The sequence below is a fragment of the Schistocerca americana genome, chromosome 3 (assembly GCF_021461395.2).
Source record: "Schistocerca americana isolate TAMUIC-IGC-003095 chromosome 3, iqSchAmer2.1, whole genome shotgun sequence".
Lineage (NCBI taxonomy): Eukaryota > Metazoa > Arthropoda > Insecta > Orthoptera > Acrididae > Schistocerca > Schistocerca americana.
This window is the reverse complement of record NC_060121.1, coordinates 258,436,095-258,455,454: the sequence shown is the minus strand read 5'-3', so window position 1 is coordinate 258,455,454 and position 19,360 is coordinate 258,436,095. Positions and strand designations below refer to the sequence as shown.

Below are 19,360 nucleotides of genomic sequence, written 5' to 3'. Positions count from 1 at the left end.
TATTCGCCTGGAGACCTGCAAGGTGCATTTCACTGACCCCTGGTCTCAGGAGAGCCTGTAAAACCTGGTGTCAAGAACACAGTACATGGTCATTGGAACATTGGTCCCAGGTTATGTTCACGGACGAGTCCAGCTATGAACAGTGATTCTTGTCGGGTTTTCATCTGGTGTGAACCAGGAACCAGATACCAACCCCTTAATGTCGTTGAAAGGGACCTGTATGGAGGTCGTGGATTGATGATGTGGGGTGGGATTATGGTTGGTGCACGTACACCCCTGCATATCTTTGACAGAGGAACTGTAACCGTTCAGGTGTATCGGGACATCATTTTGCACCAGCATGTCCGCCTTTTCAGAGGTGCAGTTGGTCCCACCTTCCTCCTGATGGATGATGACGCACGGCCCCACCGAGCTGCTATCGTGGATGAGTACCCTGAAACAGAAGATATCAAGCGAATGGAATGTCCTGTTCTCCAGACCTAAACCCCATCGAGCACGTCTGCGATTCTCTCGGTCGACGTATCGCTGCACGTCTTCAAACCCCTACCACACTTCAAGAACTCCGACAGGCACTGGTGCAAGAATGGGAGGCTATACCGCAGCAGCTGCTCGACCACCTGATCAAGAGTATACCAACCCGTTGTGCGGCCTGTGTACGTGTGCATGGTGATCATATCCCATATTGAGATGTCGGATTACATGCGCAGGAAACAGAGGCGTTTTATAGCACATGTGTTTCGGAACGGTTTTCTCAACTTATCACCAATACCGAGGACTTACAGATCTGTGTCGTGTGTGTTCCCTATGTGCCTATGCTATTAGTGCCAATTTTGAGTAGTGCCACGTTGTGTGGTACCACCTTCTGCAGTTATCCTTAATTTATGAGTATGAGTGTATAAGGACCACATAAAAGAAATCGTACGAAAGGTAGATACCAGACTGAGATTCATTTGATGAATCGTCAGGAAGGGTAGACCACCCATGAAAGAGGTAGTTCACACAACATTTGTTAGAGCGATACTTGAGTATTACTCGTCAGTCTATGACCCTCACCACCGGCACGTTTCCTCACAGGTTCTTTTAGGAAAATCGAAAGCGTCACAGAGATATTCACCCAACTACAGTGGCAGATGCTACAAGATGTGTGTTATGCGTCACGATGTGGTTTATTGTAATAACTCTGACTGTGTACATTCCTAAAAAACTCTGACAATATATTGTTTTGTCCTATGTATATCTCGTGAAAGACCATGAAGGCAATATTTGAGAAATTTAGGTCGCACGTTTTACCAACGATCGTTACGCATAATGGTGTGGTTTCCTGTAACAAAACTGAGTGCGTGAAATCGCTAGGGGTCTAAGGCTCCATTCAGTCCCTTGTTGACCAATCTGGTGCGGTTCTGAAGACAGCAAAATGAAAGCATAAGTTTTAAATTTCACGTTAAAGAAATCGTTCACAACGGAGAGTCGTGGAAACATATCATTTGACGATCGGACAGACTCCTGTATGGACAACAAAGTGATAAGTATCCCTGGCATAGAGAAATAACTGAAAGATTTGAAAGCAAACAAATCGCTAGATTCGCATGGAATCCTATTTCGATTTTATAATGAGTAGTCTATGGCATTGGCCCCTTACCTAGCCTGCATTTATCGTGAATCTGTCGCCCAGCGCAAAGCCCCAAGTGACTGGAAAAAAGCGCACATGACTCCAGTACATAAAAAGGGTAAAAGAAAGGACCCGCAAAAATACAGACCAATAGTCCTAACTTCTGTTTGCTGTAGAATCCTTGAACATACTTCCAGTTCGAATATATTAAGCTTCCTTGAAACTGAGGAGCGTATGTCCACGAATCAGCATGGTTTTAGAAAGCATCACTTGTGCGAAACTCAGTTTGATATACTGCGAACTATCGATGAAGGACAACAGGCATATTCCATATTTCTTGATTTGCGGAAAGCATTTGATACGGTGCCCCATTGCAGGCTGTTAACGAAAGTACGAGAGTATGGAATAAGTTCACAGATAAGTGAGTGGCTCGAAGACTTCTTAAGAAATAGAATCCAGGATGTTGTCATCGACGGCGAGTGTTCATCAGAGACAAGGATGTCATCAGGATTCCTCAAGGGAAGCGTGATAGGACCGCTGTTTTACTCTATGTACATAAATGATTTGGCGGCAAGGGTGGGCAGCAATCTGCGTTTATCTGCTGATGATGATGTGGTGTACGATAAGATTGCGAAGTTGAATGCTTGTAGGAAGATACGAGACGACTTAGACAAAATTTCTAGTTGGTGTGATGAATGGTAGCTATCTCTAAATGTGGAAAAATGTAAGTTAAGGCGACGAGTAGAAAGATCAAACCTGTAATCTTCGGATACAATATTAGTAGCATCCTTCTAGAAACAGTGAAGTCGTTTAAATCTCTGGGCGTAAAGTAGCAAAGCGATATGAAATGGAATGAGCATGTGAGAGCTATGGTAGGGAAGGCAAATGATCGATTTTGGGGTGCTGGGAAAATTTTAGGAAAGAGTGGTTCGCCTGTAAGTGATATCTCACATAGGACGCTGATGCGACCTATTCTTAAGAACTGCTAGTATGTTTCGGATCTTTACCATGTCGGATTGAAGGAAGACATCGAAGCAATTCAGCGGCGGGCTGCTAGATTTATTACCGGTAGGTTCGAACAACACGTAAGTGTTATAGAGATGCTTCAGGAACTTCAATGGGAATCCCTGGATGGAAGGTGACGTTCTTTTCGAGAAACATTACTAAGAAAATTTAGAGAACCGGCATCTGAAGCTGACTCCCGAACCAATCTACTGCCGCCAACATACATTGCGCCTAAGGACCACGAAGATAAGATACGAGACAGTCCCAGAAGAGTCTAGCAATATATTTCTTCCTCCTACGAATGTCTCGCGAAAAGACTATGAAAGCAAGAAATATTTGAGAGATTCGATCTCATACGGGTTACCAACAACCGTTCATCCACTGCACTATTCGCGAGTGGAACAGGAAATGTGGCAAGTCCTGATGGTGCACAAAGAACTCTCCGCCACTGACACTAACGTCACTTAACCCTCCGTTACTCGCGCGAAAATTCGTGACATGGTCACTCGCGTGGATGACAGGTGTCATCCACAAAGCAAGCGGTCTACTTGTATACTTTGAACGGTCTTTATTAATTATTTTATGATATTTTATTAAATCTATATATAATACATTTAATATTCGTACACAGTATAATATATTCTAACGTTTGAAACAGTTCGACCATTCGAAGAACAATATCTTCAGCTGAATTACTGGCATTACATGGTCCCTCTGGTTGCTTATCAATGTACGGTTCTAAATTCAAAGTGTAAGATGATTTTACATCAACCAAACAAAACACTTTTAACCCATACTTTGCTGGTTTGCTGGGAATATATTGCCTGAATAGAATGGGCAGTTTCCTCGAAATACCAAAAGCTGTTCGTCAACAGTAAGATATTCACTAGGTGAAAATATTTTTGGCAATTGTTCGTGAATAGTTCAAGTATCTCTCTGATAGGAGCCAACTTCTCAGTCTCTCTGGGGACACCTCTATCACGGATATTATCAAACCTAAGACATCTCAACAGAAATCTGAATCGGTTTTCGCTTATGCATAAATAACATGATTCAAGTACGTTTCCGTTTGAGTTATCCCAGAATTTCGATATACTCTTCCTAGACATCTCAAAGATCCACGCAAATACAACACACCACTGAAAGTTCTGATCTCTATTGCGTCTGTTTCTTTAGCATCCCTTTCCCTAGAGAAGTTACCATGAACTTCACTGATGGATATATTAGTGCGTTTGTGACAATGCTTATTATGTTTTCATCCAGGAAAAAGTTCAGAATTTCTATTTCTGTCTTTTTTATACGAGCTTGATTTTTTTGGCCCCGGCAAATACGTAATAATATTACAAGATCTGCTTCTAACAATGGTACGATATTTATTTTTCCTCCCTTTAGTTATTCCATGTTTCCCTAAAAGAAATGCGTCCTCTGGAGTTACTTCTTCCTGTGACTCATATTCATCATTCTCTGGCGCTACTTGTTCTGTTGCTGAATCATGACCGCTTTCATGAACACAGTCCTCAGTCTCTGAGTCAGCGCTATCACTGTGAGCATCTTCATCACTCTGCTCATTGAACCATTCCAACCATACATTAGGATCTCTACTAAATTCAGTCCGAGGTTTCTTTGCTTTTGACATTTCTTCCACAATCTAAAAATAAAGAGAATACTAGGTAACACGGAAGTGACTGCAGTCAGTTTCAATTAGTCCAAATTTACGCACATGAAGGATCGATTGAATCTAGGAAAGCAGTAAAGTAATACAGACTTACTTTGTTTCAGATTGTCGCAGCAGAGCTCGCGCTGATGACTGGTAGAGTTGTGGCGATTCGTGAATGAGTCGTTCATTTGAACGACTCTAAATAAAGAATCGTAAGAATCGAATCGTGATACGGATGAATCGTCGTTCAAAAGAATCGTAAGAACGATTGCGTGTTTCCGAGTCGTGACGATTCCAAGTTCCAACGATTCATCGATTCTTAGTACGCTATGCTTCGAAGGCAACTTCCAAATCATGCCGAGTCGTGCCGAATGATTACGACCGCCAGATGGCAGTCAAGTGGAGGATGCGTGTGAACAAAGGAAGCTCGGAACGAACAAACGAAGTTCGTGAGGCGTAATATTACCCGTGAAAACCAAGCTGACACTTGGCGGTGGCTGACGGGAACGAGCGTAAAGGCATTTCCCATTTACTACCGCAACCATCAGCCACCTCGCCGACGTCAGCTTCGTTTGCGCGAGTAATACACGAACTAGTGATGACAGAAACGATATACACCGAGTACACAGCTCCCAATACACACGATTCCAGACATGTCCTGCCATCTGTGAGTAAGATGTAGAACTTTTTGCATTCCGTAAGAATCGTGCCATCGCAGACTAAAATGAATCGTGAACGAATAGTAGGAATCGATTCGCAATGTGAGATTGAATCGTAGAAATCGAATCGGGAGAAAGAATCGTGTCGCCCAACTCTAAATTGACTGGTGTCCTCCAGACTATAATAATGTTTCATAAACAATGTATCTTTCGAAACTGGAAGCCAACAATGATTGGAGCTAATTGCTGGGGAGTTAACAGAAAGTTACTGAAAATGGCGCGATCTCAATCTTGCACTGTCAGACAAAATTGAGCGGGAAAGTCATGTGGATGACGAGTGTCATCCGCGCGAGCGACGGAGGGTTAAGGAACACAGATGTGGATTCGGTTGTAGTTCGAGATCACCCTGTAGAACATGATTACTTGATGAAAGTTGTATGTGTCGCTAACTTCGCGCGTGTTATGTCGCACCCCCTACCTCTTCGTCAGTCGTTTGTTTACTCGCGCGGTCACCGGCTTAATATCTGTGACGCAACGCGTGTGGAGTAGCATTATCTTTGGCCACAGCGCGAGTAAAACCGCGGCTGCAAGGTCGACGCCGAGCACAGTGCCGACGCGAAGTGACGCGAGCAGCCATGTTGCAGGCGAGCAGAGGCGCGGCCGCCGCCGCCAGCAGGCGGCTCGACCTGTCGGGGATCATGCCGCCCATCCCCACACCCTTCAACCGCGACGAGAGCATCGCCATGGACAAGCTGGCAGACAACATGCGCGCGTGGAACGCCTGGCCGCTAGCAGGTAGGCGGGCGCCCGCAGCACACCAGCTGTCGCGAGGCCCTGACTAGCGTGGCTGTGAGCAGCAGTCGACACTCTGCGTGTTTTCACCAGCTGACGCCGTTTCGCTTTCTGTAGACTGGGATCTACCTGTTGCATCCTGCTAGTCGCCAAATACGAGGTATCTAGGAAACCGGCTTCCTCGGATCGCTAGACAACAATTCAAGCAAATCGTATTAATGAGTTTTATTACTGACAGTACTTGTTGTGTTGGCAGAAGAGCCAACACCGTGTTACTAGTGGAGGCCGAAATGCACGCGTTTTAGCTCACGCAGGCTGGCGTGAGAAGGGAAGAACTATACTGACGTTAGGTCTGGGACATGACAAGGAATTAGAATTCAGAAAGCGGACGTAGCTAGTTTGACACTTAACTTTAATCCATTAATGATGAACGTCGCTCTTGACGGTACATGATTCACAATATTATCTGTTCAGAAGACATATAGTAACTGAATATGGCGCCTTGCTAGGTCGTACCAAATGACGTAGCTGAAGGCTATGCTAAACTGTCGTCTCTGCAAATGAGAGCGTATGTAGACAGTGAACCTCCGCTACCAAAGTCGGCTGTACAACTGGTGCGAGTGCTAGGGAGTCTCTCTAGACTAGACCTGCCGTGTGGCGGCGCTCGGTCTGCAATCACTGATAGTGGCGACACGCGGGTCCGACTTATACTAACGGACCGCGGCCGATTTAAAGGCTACCACCTAGCTAGTGTGGTGTCTGCCGGTGACACCACAGTACTTAAATTTGAGAATTACATAGATGTATCGCAAGCAGAGGGCGACATCCGCAATAAACAAGTTTCTTCAGTATAACAGTTCCAAATGGAAATTCCGTATGGCTAGGCCCTCCCGTCGGGTAGACCATTCGCCTGGTGCAAGTCTTTCGAGTAGACGCCACTTCGGTGATTTGCGTGTCTATAGGGATGAAATGATGATGATAAGGACAACACAACACCCAGTCCCTGAGCGGAGAAAATCTCCGACCCAGCCGAGAATCGAACCCGGGCCGTTAGGTACTGACATTCCGTCGCGCTGACTACTCAGCTACCAGGGGCGGACAACAATTCCAAGATTGAGCTACATAAAATGTACAAGCAAGTAACGACCTTTGACGCTTCTATTCAAGTCGCTAGTCTTGAAGCTTCTCCTCGACTGGGCCGCGGCCAGATGGGCACGAAGCTTATGTCCTCTTCGCACAGAGGGCGCTGCTGCCGCGTTGTCGTCCTGGAGAGAGGTCAGTCAGCGGGCAATTGGCTGACGTCTCCTTCACACCCTCTCTATTCTCTCGTTCCCGACTGGCGTGATTGCGTTTGACATTACGCTATAACACTACCTGTATTTCGTTGTCTTGGACTTAAAAGGCGAGCAGCCAATAGATTCCGCAACAGCTGTGGATGGATACTGATGGAAATAAATCGCAACACAAAAAAATGATTAATGCAGGTAATGAAAAAGTCGGGAATACATTTGTCTAGCGAACACATGCAAGCGATTACCAGTATAAGATCAAAGGTTAATGTAAGTGTGAGATAACCCATTGAAAATGTGTAATGCTGGTACATTAATAACCGGTGTAACCGTCAGAATATTGACTGCAAACGTGCATGCATTGTGTTGTACAGGTGCCGGATGTCAGTTTGTGTTATGGAGGTGCCAGATTTCAGTTTGTGGGATGGAGTTCCATACCTGTTGCAGTTGGCCAGTCAATACAGGGATGGTTAATGCTGGTTGTAGATGACACTGGAGTTCTCATCCAATGATGTTCTGTACGTGCTCGATTGGAGATAGATCTGGTGATACAGCAGGCCAAGACTACATCTCTCCACTCTGTAGACCTAAAAATGTTCAAATGTGTGTGAAATCTTATGGGACTTAACTGCTAAGGTGATCAGTCCCTAAGCTTACACACTACTTAACCTACATTATCCTAAGGACAAACACACACACCCATGCCTGAGGTAGGACTCGAACCTCCACCGGGAACATCTGTAGACCATGTTGGGTTACAGCAGCAGTATATGGGAGAGCGTTATCCTTCTGGAAAACAGCCCCTGGAATGCTATTCATGAACGACAGCACAAAAAGTTGAATCGCCAGACTTACGTACAGTTTTGCAGACAGAGTGCTCCTGATGTCACACAAAGTCTCACTCCAGACCAGAACTCCAGGTCTAGATCCAGTTAGCAACCGGACAGGTTGGTTGCAAGCCCCCAAATGACTTCCTTTTAACCAACATACGGCCATCACTGGCACCGAGGCAGAACCAGCTTTCATCAGAAAACACAACATAGCTCCATCCCGCCCTCTAGTGAGCTTCCGCTTGACACCACTGAGGTCGAAATTGGCGATGGTTCGAGGTCAGTGGATTGCACACTACAGTGCGTTTGGCCCGGAGCTGTCCTCGAAGTAACCGATTTTCAAGAGTTCGTTGTATCACTATGGTGCCAACTGCTGCTCAGACCGCTGCTGCAGATGTATTAGGATGCACCAGAACCACACGCCGAACACGATGGTCTTCTCTGTCTGTAATGCCACATGGCCGTCTGGAGTCCGGTTTTCTCACGACGGTGGATTCTCGTGACAACTGCTGCCAGCACTAATTTTCAGTGGCAACGTACTTGCCAAGTCTTTGCACAGTACTGTAGAAGGAACATACAGTTTATTGTAGCCCTTTACACGACCTCGTTCAAAGTCAGTGAGTTGTCGATATCGGCGTCTTTGTCGCCTTAAAGGCTTTCTTGACATCAACTCAACTCGTTCACTATCAAAGGTAACTAGAGTACTACAGCGTGTATTTAAAGCAAACATGATTTTCATCCTCATAGTGGCGCTACTAACGCCATTTTTATGGGTCTGCCGCGAAATTTGATTAGACATCATCTTTCAGATGTAGAAACACCCCAATCAACTTTCATTTATGACGCACAACTCCTGTTTGGTGTTACGACTTTTTTCTGTCAGTGAATTTACGCTCATCTTGAACTGTATTATCCAATTTGCAGGTCCACAGGTTCATGTGTCTCAGCTGACTTGGTTGGTTGGTTGACAAACAAACAAAAACTGTGCTTTACTTCAATGTGGCGTCGTCAGTGTTGCCACCGTACAATCTGAAACGGTTGCTGTCATCACTCTGCTGGTAACTGGTCTAAATCAATGAAAACTGTCCATAACTGCCGAAGTTAAGCTGAAAAAGCTTCGTTTTGTATGCTGGCTTGTGACGTCATTCTTCAACGTCAACCAAACCCTATTTCAGAATTACGATATTTCATACAAATCAAATAATCTTTTGTTAAATATTCCGTCGGTACTTGCAGGAATATAGACATCTGGAAATACACAGGATTGGTGTACCTCAGTAATATTTATTTTATATAAGGGGCGATCAAAAATTTTCCGTTTGGGGGCGTTGCTGCAGCGTATATGCAACGTGGCGGGACTCCGATGAGGGTAGATAAACATCGACAAGTAGCGAAGGCTTTAGTGGGGCACGCATGTCTTTACGGTGTGCCAGCGGTAAACCAAATGCATGCAAAAAGGACCAACGTGCCATTATTCTTTTCTTGGCTGCTGAAGGACAAACACTGGCAGACACCCGCCGGAGATTGAAGAATCTGTATAGGCAGAATGTCTGTCGAAAACCAGGGAAACTGAGATAAGGGGTGCTGTTGCTTCATGATAAGGCACGTCCCCATATCGCAAATGTCGTAACACAGAAGTTACACCAACTTTAAGTGAGATACAGATGACCGCCTCCCTACAGTCCTGATTTCACCCCATGCGACTAGCACGCTTTTGGTCCCTTAAAACAAACCTTGGAGTTTCGAGGATTCCTGTCGGACGAGGAAGTACAGCAGACAGTTAAGGACATCTTCAAGCAGTAAATCACAGTGTTTTACTAAACGGATATGTTCAACCTGGTGCGTCGGTAGGATGATTGCGTCAATGCTCACCTCGATTTTGCTTGATTAGCATACCGATTGTGGACTGTACGACCATTGAACGTAAACTTTTTGATCGCCCCTTATAGTTCGTAGTAAACTGCCTTTCAGGTTTTTAGGCAGTCCTCAAGCGACTTAAGACTAAACCGGGGAGTGCTTATAGCTGTACAAAAACTTTTTCCAAAGTTATGTGACCTTTTACGACTATACATATCCACGAAAGCCGGAAACTGTGGGCGAGCGGTTCTAGGCGCTTCAGTCCGGAACCGCGCTGCTGGTACGGTCGCAGGTTCGAATCCTGCCTCGGGCATAGCTGTATGTGAAGTCCTTAGGTTAGTTATGTTTAACTAGTTCTAAGTCTAGGGGACTGATGACCTCAGATGTTAAGTCCCATAGTGCTTAGAGCCAATTCATTATCCACAAAAATAGCTCAAGCATAATGAAATACTCAAAGAAGCAATGAACAATGAGCCTTATATTACATTCGATTATACTCAGACATTACAAGTATAAGAATATATCGGCCAAAAGAGTACACAAGTAAGTTGCGTCACACTCGCTCCCCCCCCCCCCCCCCCCCTTCTGACTCCTAACCACACCCCGTTTCCTTGTCCATCACATTCACCACTTACTTTGTCAACAGGACGTAGTAGTCTGCTAGTCTGAGTCTCTACTAATTTGTGTACTGTTTTGGCTTGTACATTCTTTGCTTTAAATATTGATTGCAATGATAATGTAATATAAAGTTTATTTGTTCATAGCTGACTTGCGTATATCATTATGCTAGTGTTTTTTATATATACATATTGTCATTTAAGGTCATATAATTCTGGAAACACAATTTTTGTACAGCTATTAGCTCTTGCTGATATTTTGTAGGCTAATATCCTGATACATGTCAAAATAAAACAGATTGACGCACACCACACACACACACACACACACATATATATATATATACACTCCTGGAAATTGAAATAAGAACACCGTGAATTCATTGTCCCAGGAAGGGGAAACTTTATTGACACATTCCTGGGGTCAGATACATCACATGATCACACTGACAGAACCACAGGCACATAGACACAGGCAACAGAGCATGCACAATGTCGGCACTAGTACAGTGTATATCCACCTTTCGCAGCAATGCAGGCTGCTATTCTCCCATGGAGACGATCGTAGAGATGCTGGATGTAGTCCTGTGGAACGGCTTGCCATGCCATTTCCACCTGGCGCCTCAGTTGGACCAGCGTTCGTGCTGGACGTGCAGACCGCGTGAGACGACGCTTCATCCAGTCCCAAACATGCTCAATGGGGGACAGATCCGGAGATCTTGCTGGCCAGGGTACTTGACTTACACCTTCTAGAGCACGTTGGGTGGCACGGGATACATGCGGACGTGCATTGTCCTGTTGGAACAGCAAGTTCCCTTGCCGGTCTAGGAATGGTAGAACGATGGGTTCGATGACGGTTTGGATGTACCGTGCACTATTCAGTGTCCCCTCGACGATCACCAGTGGTGTACGGCCAGTGTAGGAGATCGCTCCCCACACCATGATGCCGGGAGTTGGCCCTGTGTGCCTCGGTCGTATGCAGTCCTGATTGTGGCGCTCACCTGCACGGCGCCAAACACGCATACGACCATCATTGGCACCAAGGCAGAAGCGACTCTCATCGCTGAAGACGACACGTCTCCATTCGTCCCTCCATTCACGCCTGTCGCGACACCAGTGGAGGCGGGCTGCACGATGTTGGGGCGTGAGCGGAAGACGGCCTAACGGTGTGCGGGACCGTAGCCCAGCTTCATGGAGACGGTTGCGAATGGTCCTCGCCGATACCCCAGGAGCAACAGTGTCCCTAATTTGCTGGGAAGTGGCGGTGCGGTCCCCTACGGCACTGCGTAGGATCCTACGGTCTTGGCGTGCATCCGTGCGTCGCTGCGCTCCGGTCCCAGGTCGACGGGCACGTGCACCTTCCGCCGACCACTGGCGACAACATCGATGTACTGTGGAGACCTCACGCCCCACGTGTTGAGCAATTCGGCGGTACGTCCACCCGGCCTCCCGCATGCCCACTATCCGCCCTCGCTCAAAGTCCGTCAACTGCACATACGGTTCACGTCCACGCTGTCGCGGCATGCTACCAGTGTTAAAGACTGCGATGGAGCTCCGTATGTCACGGCAAACTGGCTGACACTGACGGCGGCGGTGCACAAATGCTGCGCAGCTAGCGCCATTCGACGGCCAACACCGCGGTTCCTGGTGTGTCCGCTGTGCCGTGCGTGTGATCATTGCTTGTACAGCCCTCTCGCAGTGTCCGGAGCAAGTATGGTGGGTCTGACACACCGGTGTCAATGTGTTCTTTTTCCATTTCCTGGAGTGTATGTGTGTGTGTGTGTGTGTGTGTGTGTGTGTGTGTGTGTGTGTGTGTGTGGTGTACGATTCCACTGGACGCTGTCTTGGATGCCAACGGTTTTCCTACTCCATATGAGGCATGGTAACGCGTTTCCACATCTTTGTCGGTCGTCTCTATGAGAACAATGCTAAACCTGCTTTCAGGTATGTTCTTTGAAAAGCGTTCTATAGCAATTGGAGTATCACAATCAATGTACACAGGCCAAATATCTTCATACAGGCTACTGTTTTCGTCCAGAAGACGATGTTTTAATTAATTTCATTTAATTAAAAAATCAATACAAATCCATCGATAACTTACTTATACTTTATTCACAGATTGCAAATCTTGTATATTTCCAAGGCAAAGTATCTTGTAAGCATGTGTCACGGTTTTCCATTCGTGTAGGGTCCACCCGATATGGTCAGGAGCTCAGGATGTCGTGCAGGTGATGTCGTGCCGATATCGGTCGTCTGTTGCCATAGCCCGTTAATGCCAAATTTCGTCGCATTCTCCTAACGGATACGTATGTCGTACGTCCCACATTGATTTCTGCGGCTATTTCACGCAATGTTGTGTGTCTGCTAGCACTGACAATTCTACATAAACGCTGCTGCTCTCGATCGTTAAGTGAAGGCCGCCGGCCACTGTGTTGTCCGTGGTGAGTGGTGAAGCCTCAAATTTGTTATTCTCGGCACTCCCTTGATACTATGGATATCAGGATATTGGATTCCCGAAATGGAATGTCCCATACGTCTAGTTCCAAGTGCCATTCCGCGTTCAAAGTCTGTTACTTCCCGTCGTGCGACCATAATCACGTCGAAACATTTTCACATGAATCTTCCGAGTACAAGTGATAGCTCTGCCAATGCATTGCCCTTTTATACAATGTGTACGCGATACTAACGCCACCTATATGTGTCTATAATGCATCCCATGACTTTTGCCAAAAAAATGGTTCAAATCGCTCTGAGCACTATGAGACTTAACGTCTGAGGTCATCAGTCCGCTAGAACTTAGAACTACTTAAACCTAACTAACCTAAGGACGACACACACACATCCATGCCCGAGGCAGGATTCGAACCTGCGACCAGACTGTAGCGCCCAGAACCGCTCGGCCACTCCGGCCCGCTTTTACAATTCCAGTCTGCGGCGTTCGTCGTAATTTGTAGGACACACCAAGAACAAGCAAATCCGTCAACTATACAAAGAACAGCAGTCCTAACCGTACTCCATTTGCAATCCAGTGAAGAATTAGGCCGCGAAAGCACGGCATAAGTGCGATAGAGACTTTGGCACAGCATGATTCGCTGCGTCTTGCAGCGGGTTGGCGGCTGGGTTTTACCTCTGGCTTGATGTCAGTGGCCAGGCCCATACACCGGCTCGCTGGTACCTCTTACCAGCCACCGGAGGACTATAACGCCGTTATTGTCCATCTACTGCGCAAAAGTATGCCGCGCTTTCTATCAGATTATAACCTTTCTTATATTGCCTGAAGAGACGGGAACCAATTCGAGCGTAGGCTTCCTCATTCGTTACACAGCTCACAGCTACATACAGAAACTGAAATTTTTGAAGTCCATAGTGGCAGCAATATACAGTTGGCTGCACTGCGGAACAGGGACCTCGAGCTGGAAACGGATTGGTGAAACGGTCAACAGCGTGCTTTTGCCATAAAAGTGTTTCACAGAAACAACGATAGTTTCGAAAGTGCACAGAGGGAGTTCCGACGTTTCTACATCTACATTTACTCCATACTCCCAAGCCACCTGACGGTGTGTGGCGGAGGGTTCCTTGCGTACCTCTATCGGTTCTCCATTCTATTCCAGTCTCGTATTGTTCGTGGAACGAAAGATTGTCGGTATGCCTCTGTGTGGGCTGTAATTTCTGTGATTTTATTCTCGTGGTCTCTTTGCGAGGTACACATAGGAGGGAGCAATATACTGCTTGACTCCTAGGTGAAGGTATTTTCTCGAGACTTCAACAAAATCCCGTACCGAGCTACTGAGCGTCTCTCTTGCAGAGTCTTCCACTGGAGTTTATCTATCATCGTAACGCTTTCACGATTACTAAATGATCCTGTAACGAAGCGCGCTGCTCTCCGTTGGATCTTCTCTATCTATTCTGTCACCCCTATCTGGTACGGATCCAACACCGGTGACCAGTAGTCAAGCAGTGGGCGAACAAATGTACTGTAACCTACTTCCTTTGTTTTCGGACTCCATTTCCTTAGGATTCTTCCAATGAATCTCAGTCTGGCATCTGCTTTACCGACGATTAATTTTATATGGTCATTCCATTTTAAATCACTCCTAATGCCTACTCCCAGATAATTGATGGAATTAACTGCTTCCAGTTGCTGACCTGCTATATTGTAGCTAAATGATAAAGGATCTTTCTTTCTGTGTATTCCCAGCACATTACACTTGTCTACATTGAGATTCAATTGCCATTAGCTGCACCATGCGTCAATTCGCTGCAGATCCTCCTGCATTTCAGTACAATTTTCCATTGTTACAACCTCTCGATATACTACAGCACAATCCGCAAAAAGCCTCAGTGAACTTCCGATATTATCCACAAGGTCATTTATATACAGGGTGTCCCAGCTATCTTGTCCACCCAAAATATCTCTGGAACAATAACAGCTATTGGAAAACGACTTTCACCGGTATCAATGTAGGGCTGGGGCCCATGAATGTACATATTTGGAAACATTCTAAAACGAAAGCACATGTGTTTTTTTAACACAGACTTATGTTTTTTTAAATGAACCTCCTATATTTTTTCTTCAGCATTCCATAGCATGACAAAGCACATACACAATGGCGTTGATTGCATCGAAATATTCCCATTACATCCCGAGATATTGAGACGCGAAGTTGACGCTTGAAACACCCGACATGCGCTGCTAGCGCACGTCCTGAGGCTCAGGCGTGAACCTCATGCTGCCCGTAATCGCGATGTGATTGACATGTGTAATCACACCTCCATACTTATCAAGAGGTCCGAAACGAATAATACGGTCTGCTGCCATCCTGCATTAACGTCCTATATTCCAGCAGGTATTTATCCCATAAGCTAGGGGTGATGCGGTTCTGTAACATATCTGTGTTCCGCAACGTTACTCACAAAGTTAACTTCGCATTAGATAAACCTTATTTTGGGTGTGCAAGATAAATAAGACAACCTGATGACGGGTGTACACCGATCGGTACTGGTTCATATTGTGTACGTAGATACGTAAAACGTGCAAGAGGGAAACCATTATGTGCTTATGAGAGTTGATGGCAACAGACCGTATTATTCGTTTCGGACCTCTTGATAAGTATGGAGGTGTAATTACACATGTCAATCACATCGCGATTACGGGCAGCATGGGGTTCACGCCTGAGCCTCAGGACGTGCGCCAGCAGCGCATGTCGGGTGTTTCAAGCGTCAACTTCGCGTCTCAATATCTCGGGATGTAATGGGAATATTGCGGTGCAATCAACGCCATTGTGTATGTGCTTTGTCATGCTATGGAATGCTGAAGTAAAAATGTAGGAGGTCCATTTAAAAAAACATAAATTTGTGTTAAAAACACATATGCTTTCGGTTTAGAATGTTTCCAAATATGTACATTCATGGGCCCCACCCCTACATTGATACCGGTGAAAGTCGTTTTCCAATAGCTGTTATGGTTCCAGAGATATTTTGGGTGGACAAGATAGCTCGGACACCCTGTATATTGTGAATAGCAACGGTCCTACGACACTCCCCTGCGGCACACCTGAAATCCCTCTTACTTCGGAAGACTTCTCTCCATTGAGAATGACATGCTGCGTTCTGTTATCTAGGAACTCTTCAATCCAATCACACTATTGCTCTGATAGTCCATATGCTCTTACTTTCTTCATTAAACGACTATGGGGAACTGTATCAAACTCCTTTCGGAAGTCAAGAAACACGGCTTCTACCTGAGAACCCGTGTCTATGGCCCTCTGAGTCTCGTGGACGAATAGCGCGAGCTGGGTTTCACACGATCGTCTTTTTCGAAACCCATGCTGATTCCTACAGAGTAGATTTCTAGTCTCCAGAAAAATCATTATACTCGAACATAATACGTGTTCCAGAATTCTACAACTGATAGACGTTAGAGATATAGGTCTATAGTTCTGCACATCTGTTCGACGTCTTTGTGCCCTTTTCCAATCTTTTGGAACGCTACGCTCTTCTAGAGAACTACGGTACACCGCTGCAAGAAGGGGAGCAAGTTCCTTCGCGTACTCTGTGTAAAATCGAACTGGTATCCCATCAGGTCCAGCGGCCTTTCCTCTTTTGAGCGACTTTAATTGTTTTTCTACCCCTCTGTCATCTATTTCGAGATCTACCATTTTGTCATCTGTGCGACAACCTAGAGAAGGAACTACAGTGCAGTCTTCGTCTGTGAAACAGCTTTGGAGAAAGACATTTAGTATTTCGGCCTTTAGTCTGTCACCCTCTGTTTCAGTACTATTTTGGTCACAGAGCGTCTGGACATTTTGTTTTGATCCACCTACCGCTTTGACATAAGACCAAAATTTCTTAGGATTTTCTGCCAAGTCAGTACACAGAACTTTACTTTCGAATTCATTGAACGCCTCTTGCATAGCCCTCCTCACACTACATTTCGCTTCGTGTAATTTTTGTTTGTCTGCAAGGCTTTGGCTATGTTTATGTTTTCTGTGAAGTTCCCTTTGCTTCCGTAGCAGTTGTCTAACTCGGTTGTTGTACCACGGTGGCTCTTTTCCGTATCTTACGATCTTGCTTGGCACATACTCATCTAATGCATATTGTACGATGGTTTTGAACTTTGTCCACTGATCCTCAACACTATCTGTACTTGAGATAAAACTTTTGTGTTGAGCTGTCAAGTACTCTGAAATCGGCAACATAGAGCGTCATGATCGGGTTCCCTTGAAACTTATGATAAAAACTTAGATCAAAATTTTTGAAGAGACTGGATATGCTCTTAAAAAAGAAACTGACAGGATGACCGAGAAGTGCTCGTACTCTGCAGACTGTCTAAGCTACACGCGTCTCAATCTGACGGAGCCCACAGTATTCAGTTTGTAACCTAGTGGCTACAACCGCAGTTCCATTTTGAGTCAAAATTTTATGCGTATAAGCTGTAGATCTGCGACAACTGAAGGAGAACGATTACCAGTTGCGATTAGAATCACGTCAGCAAATATAGACAGCATAATTGAATGGATGTCAGCACATCCATAACACGTGAGTGTCAGGTGAGGCCTATATTCATTTAAAAAGAGGCGTGAATAAACAGAACTACCATTACTGGGCAGACAGCAACCCCAACAAAGTTCATAAACACCATTTATACGTCAGCGAGGTTACAGTATGGTGTGCACTTCCGATACATGTGATCACTGGACCTTACTTTTTCGAAAACAAAGAGCGGATCGCAGTGACTGTCAATTGGAATCGGTATCTTTTCTTGCATCTGCACTGAACAGTATTCCACAGCTTCACGAAACCTGGTTCCAGTTGGATGGTCCGACAATGGAAGGCGATTAATGGCTTCTTTGGTTACAGTGCCGCGTCAAGATTCGGTGACATTCCCTGGTCCCCAAGATCACCAGATTTGCCCGTTTGTGATTTTTTTTTTCTTGTGAACTACTTTAAGAGTTGCGTATAAATGACTCGGCCAAGAACACTGGATGAATTTGAACAAATAATTCAAGACTAGATTCGTGGTATACCACATGAGATGTTGCAGCAATCAAGGAGAAATCTCAAGAGCAGACTGGAAGAATTCATACGTACAGAACGACGCCATTTACAGAATGTAATTTTTGAACACTGATAAATTGGACTCCTGTCTCTTGAAAGTCAAGTTTTAGTGGTTGAATTTCTGCCAACAAAACTTTTTGTAGGATTCTTTTTCTATACTTATTGGGTGTTTCAAAAGTTCCGGCTGTTTTGTGTCAGCCTCTAGAAACAGGTGGACCGGTATTAACAACAAGTTCTATTAATTTGCTGTTGCTCGTGAGTGGCTCAGAAAACTTCTTGCAGTTGCTCTAGGAAAGAGTTCAGTTACGGCTGTGACGTTTAAGGCTGCTGCGGCATTGTCATTGTAACGCGGTGCCACTTTTTCAAGCTTCCATCACATGTCCTTGTTCACAGCAGTGCAGCCAACATGTTTCCCTATAAAGTCACTGAGTGCCTGTACGTTTAGCAAAACAGCCTAAGCACCCTGGATATCGCTCCCTGCTCGTGAGCCGGCCGCTGTGGCTGAGCGGTTCTAGGCGCTTCCGTCCGGAACCGCGCTGCTGGTACAGTCGCAGGTTCAAATCCTACCCCGGGTATGGACGTGTGTGATGTCCTTAGGTTGGTTAGGTTTAAGTAGTTCTAAGTCTAGGGGACTGGATAACCTCAGATGTTAAGTCCTATAGTGCTTAGATTTTTTTAATATATATATATATATATATATATATATATATATATATATATATATATATATATATAGTGGCGGTAGACGCTAGACAGTGGGGTTGGGCAGCAGAGGAACGATGCGAAGATTGCCAGTCAAATACGCGCCACTACCAATTTGTTGTTTGGGCTTTGTCCCTAAATGGATGTCCGTGTTTGAGCCACGAGTTGGATGAAGAAGATGATCTTGATAAGTTCTGGTTATGTTTTCTGTGTTGTGGATGGGAATGCCATTTTATGGATTCTCTCTCGCTCCCATCAAAATTACCCTGAGCTTTTTTTAGATATTTTAACCAGTTTTAGAAAAGATGCGCTACTTTCCTCAAAATAGTGTCGTCCTCCATCTGTTGTGGATTTTAAATTGTAAGCCCGGTGGAGACCTTAGCACAGCACAATATGAAGTGTCTTGGAGCGACTCGGCTGTCATGCCTGAAGTCAGCAGCTGGGTCCGCCTGCAGGCGCCCCTTAATGGCCACAAGAGGAGTCATTGATAGCGGACATGCACGATATCGACTTCGCTGTACGATGATAAGAGTTACTGAAGGTGTGACATACACTCAAAGAGGAAACGATTATAATACGATGGACAGAATTGTTAAATAGTATAAGACAGTCGTATAAGACTTACTTGCAGCCATTGCCGTCATTACCACAAACACATACGACAAGATTTTCAAAAATTACTAAATATTGTTTGTATTAAAAATTAAACGCTCATACCCTGGTATCCTTTTGCAAGAATTCCTTTCGGATTATTTTAGTATCTATTGAGAAACTCGACAGTAGCGA

At 45.2% G+C, this 19,360-nt stretch overlaps 1 protein-coding gene across 1 annotated transcript in view; it reads left to right on the top strand.

Annotated features, from left to right (window-relative positions):
- The first annotated feature begins 5,521 nt into the window (after positions 1-5,521).
- Positions 5,522-19,360, top strand: part of LOC124606847 (4-hydroxy-2-oxoglutarate aldolase, mitochondrial-like) — a 74,755-nt gene continuing 60,916 nt past the window's right edge. The window contains exon 1 of the mRNA XM_047138923.1: positions 5,522-5,725. Within this exon, the coding sequence (XP_046994879.1) occupies positions 5,566-5,725 (160 nt within the window). The 5' untranslated portion in view covers positions 5,522-5,565. The remainder of the gene's footprint in view (positions 5,726-19,360) is intronic.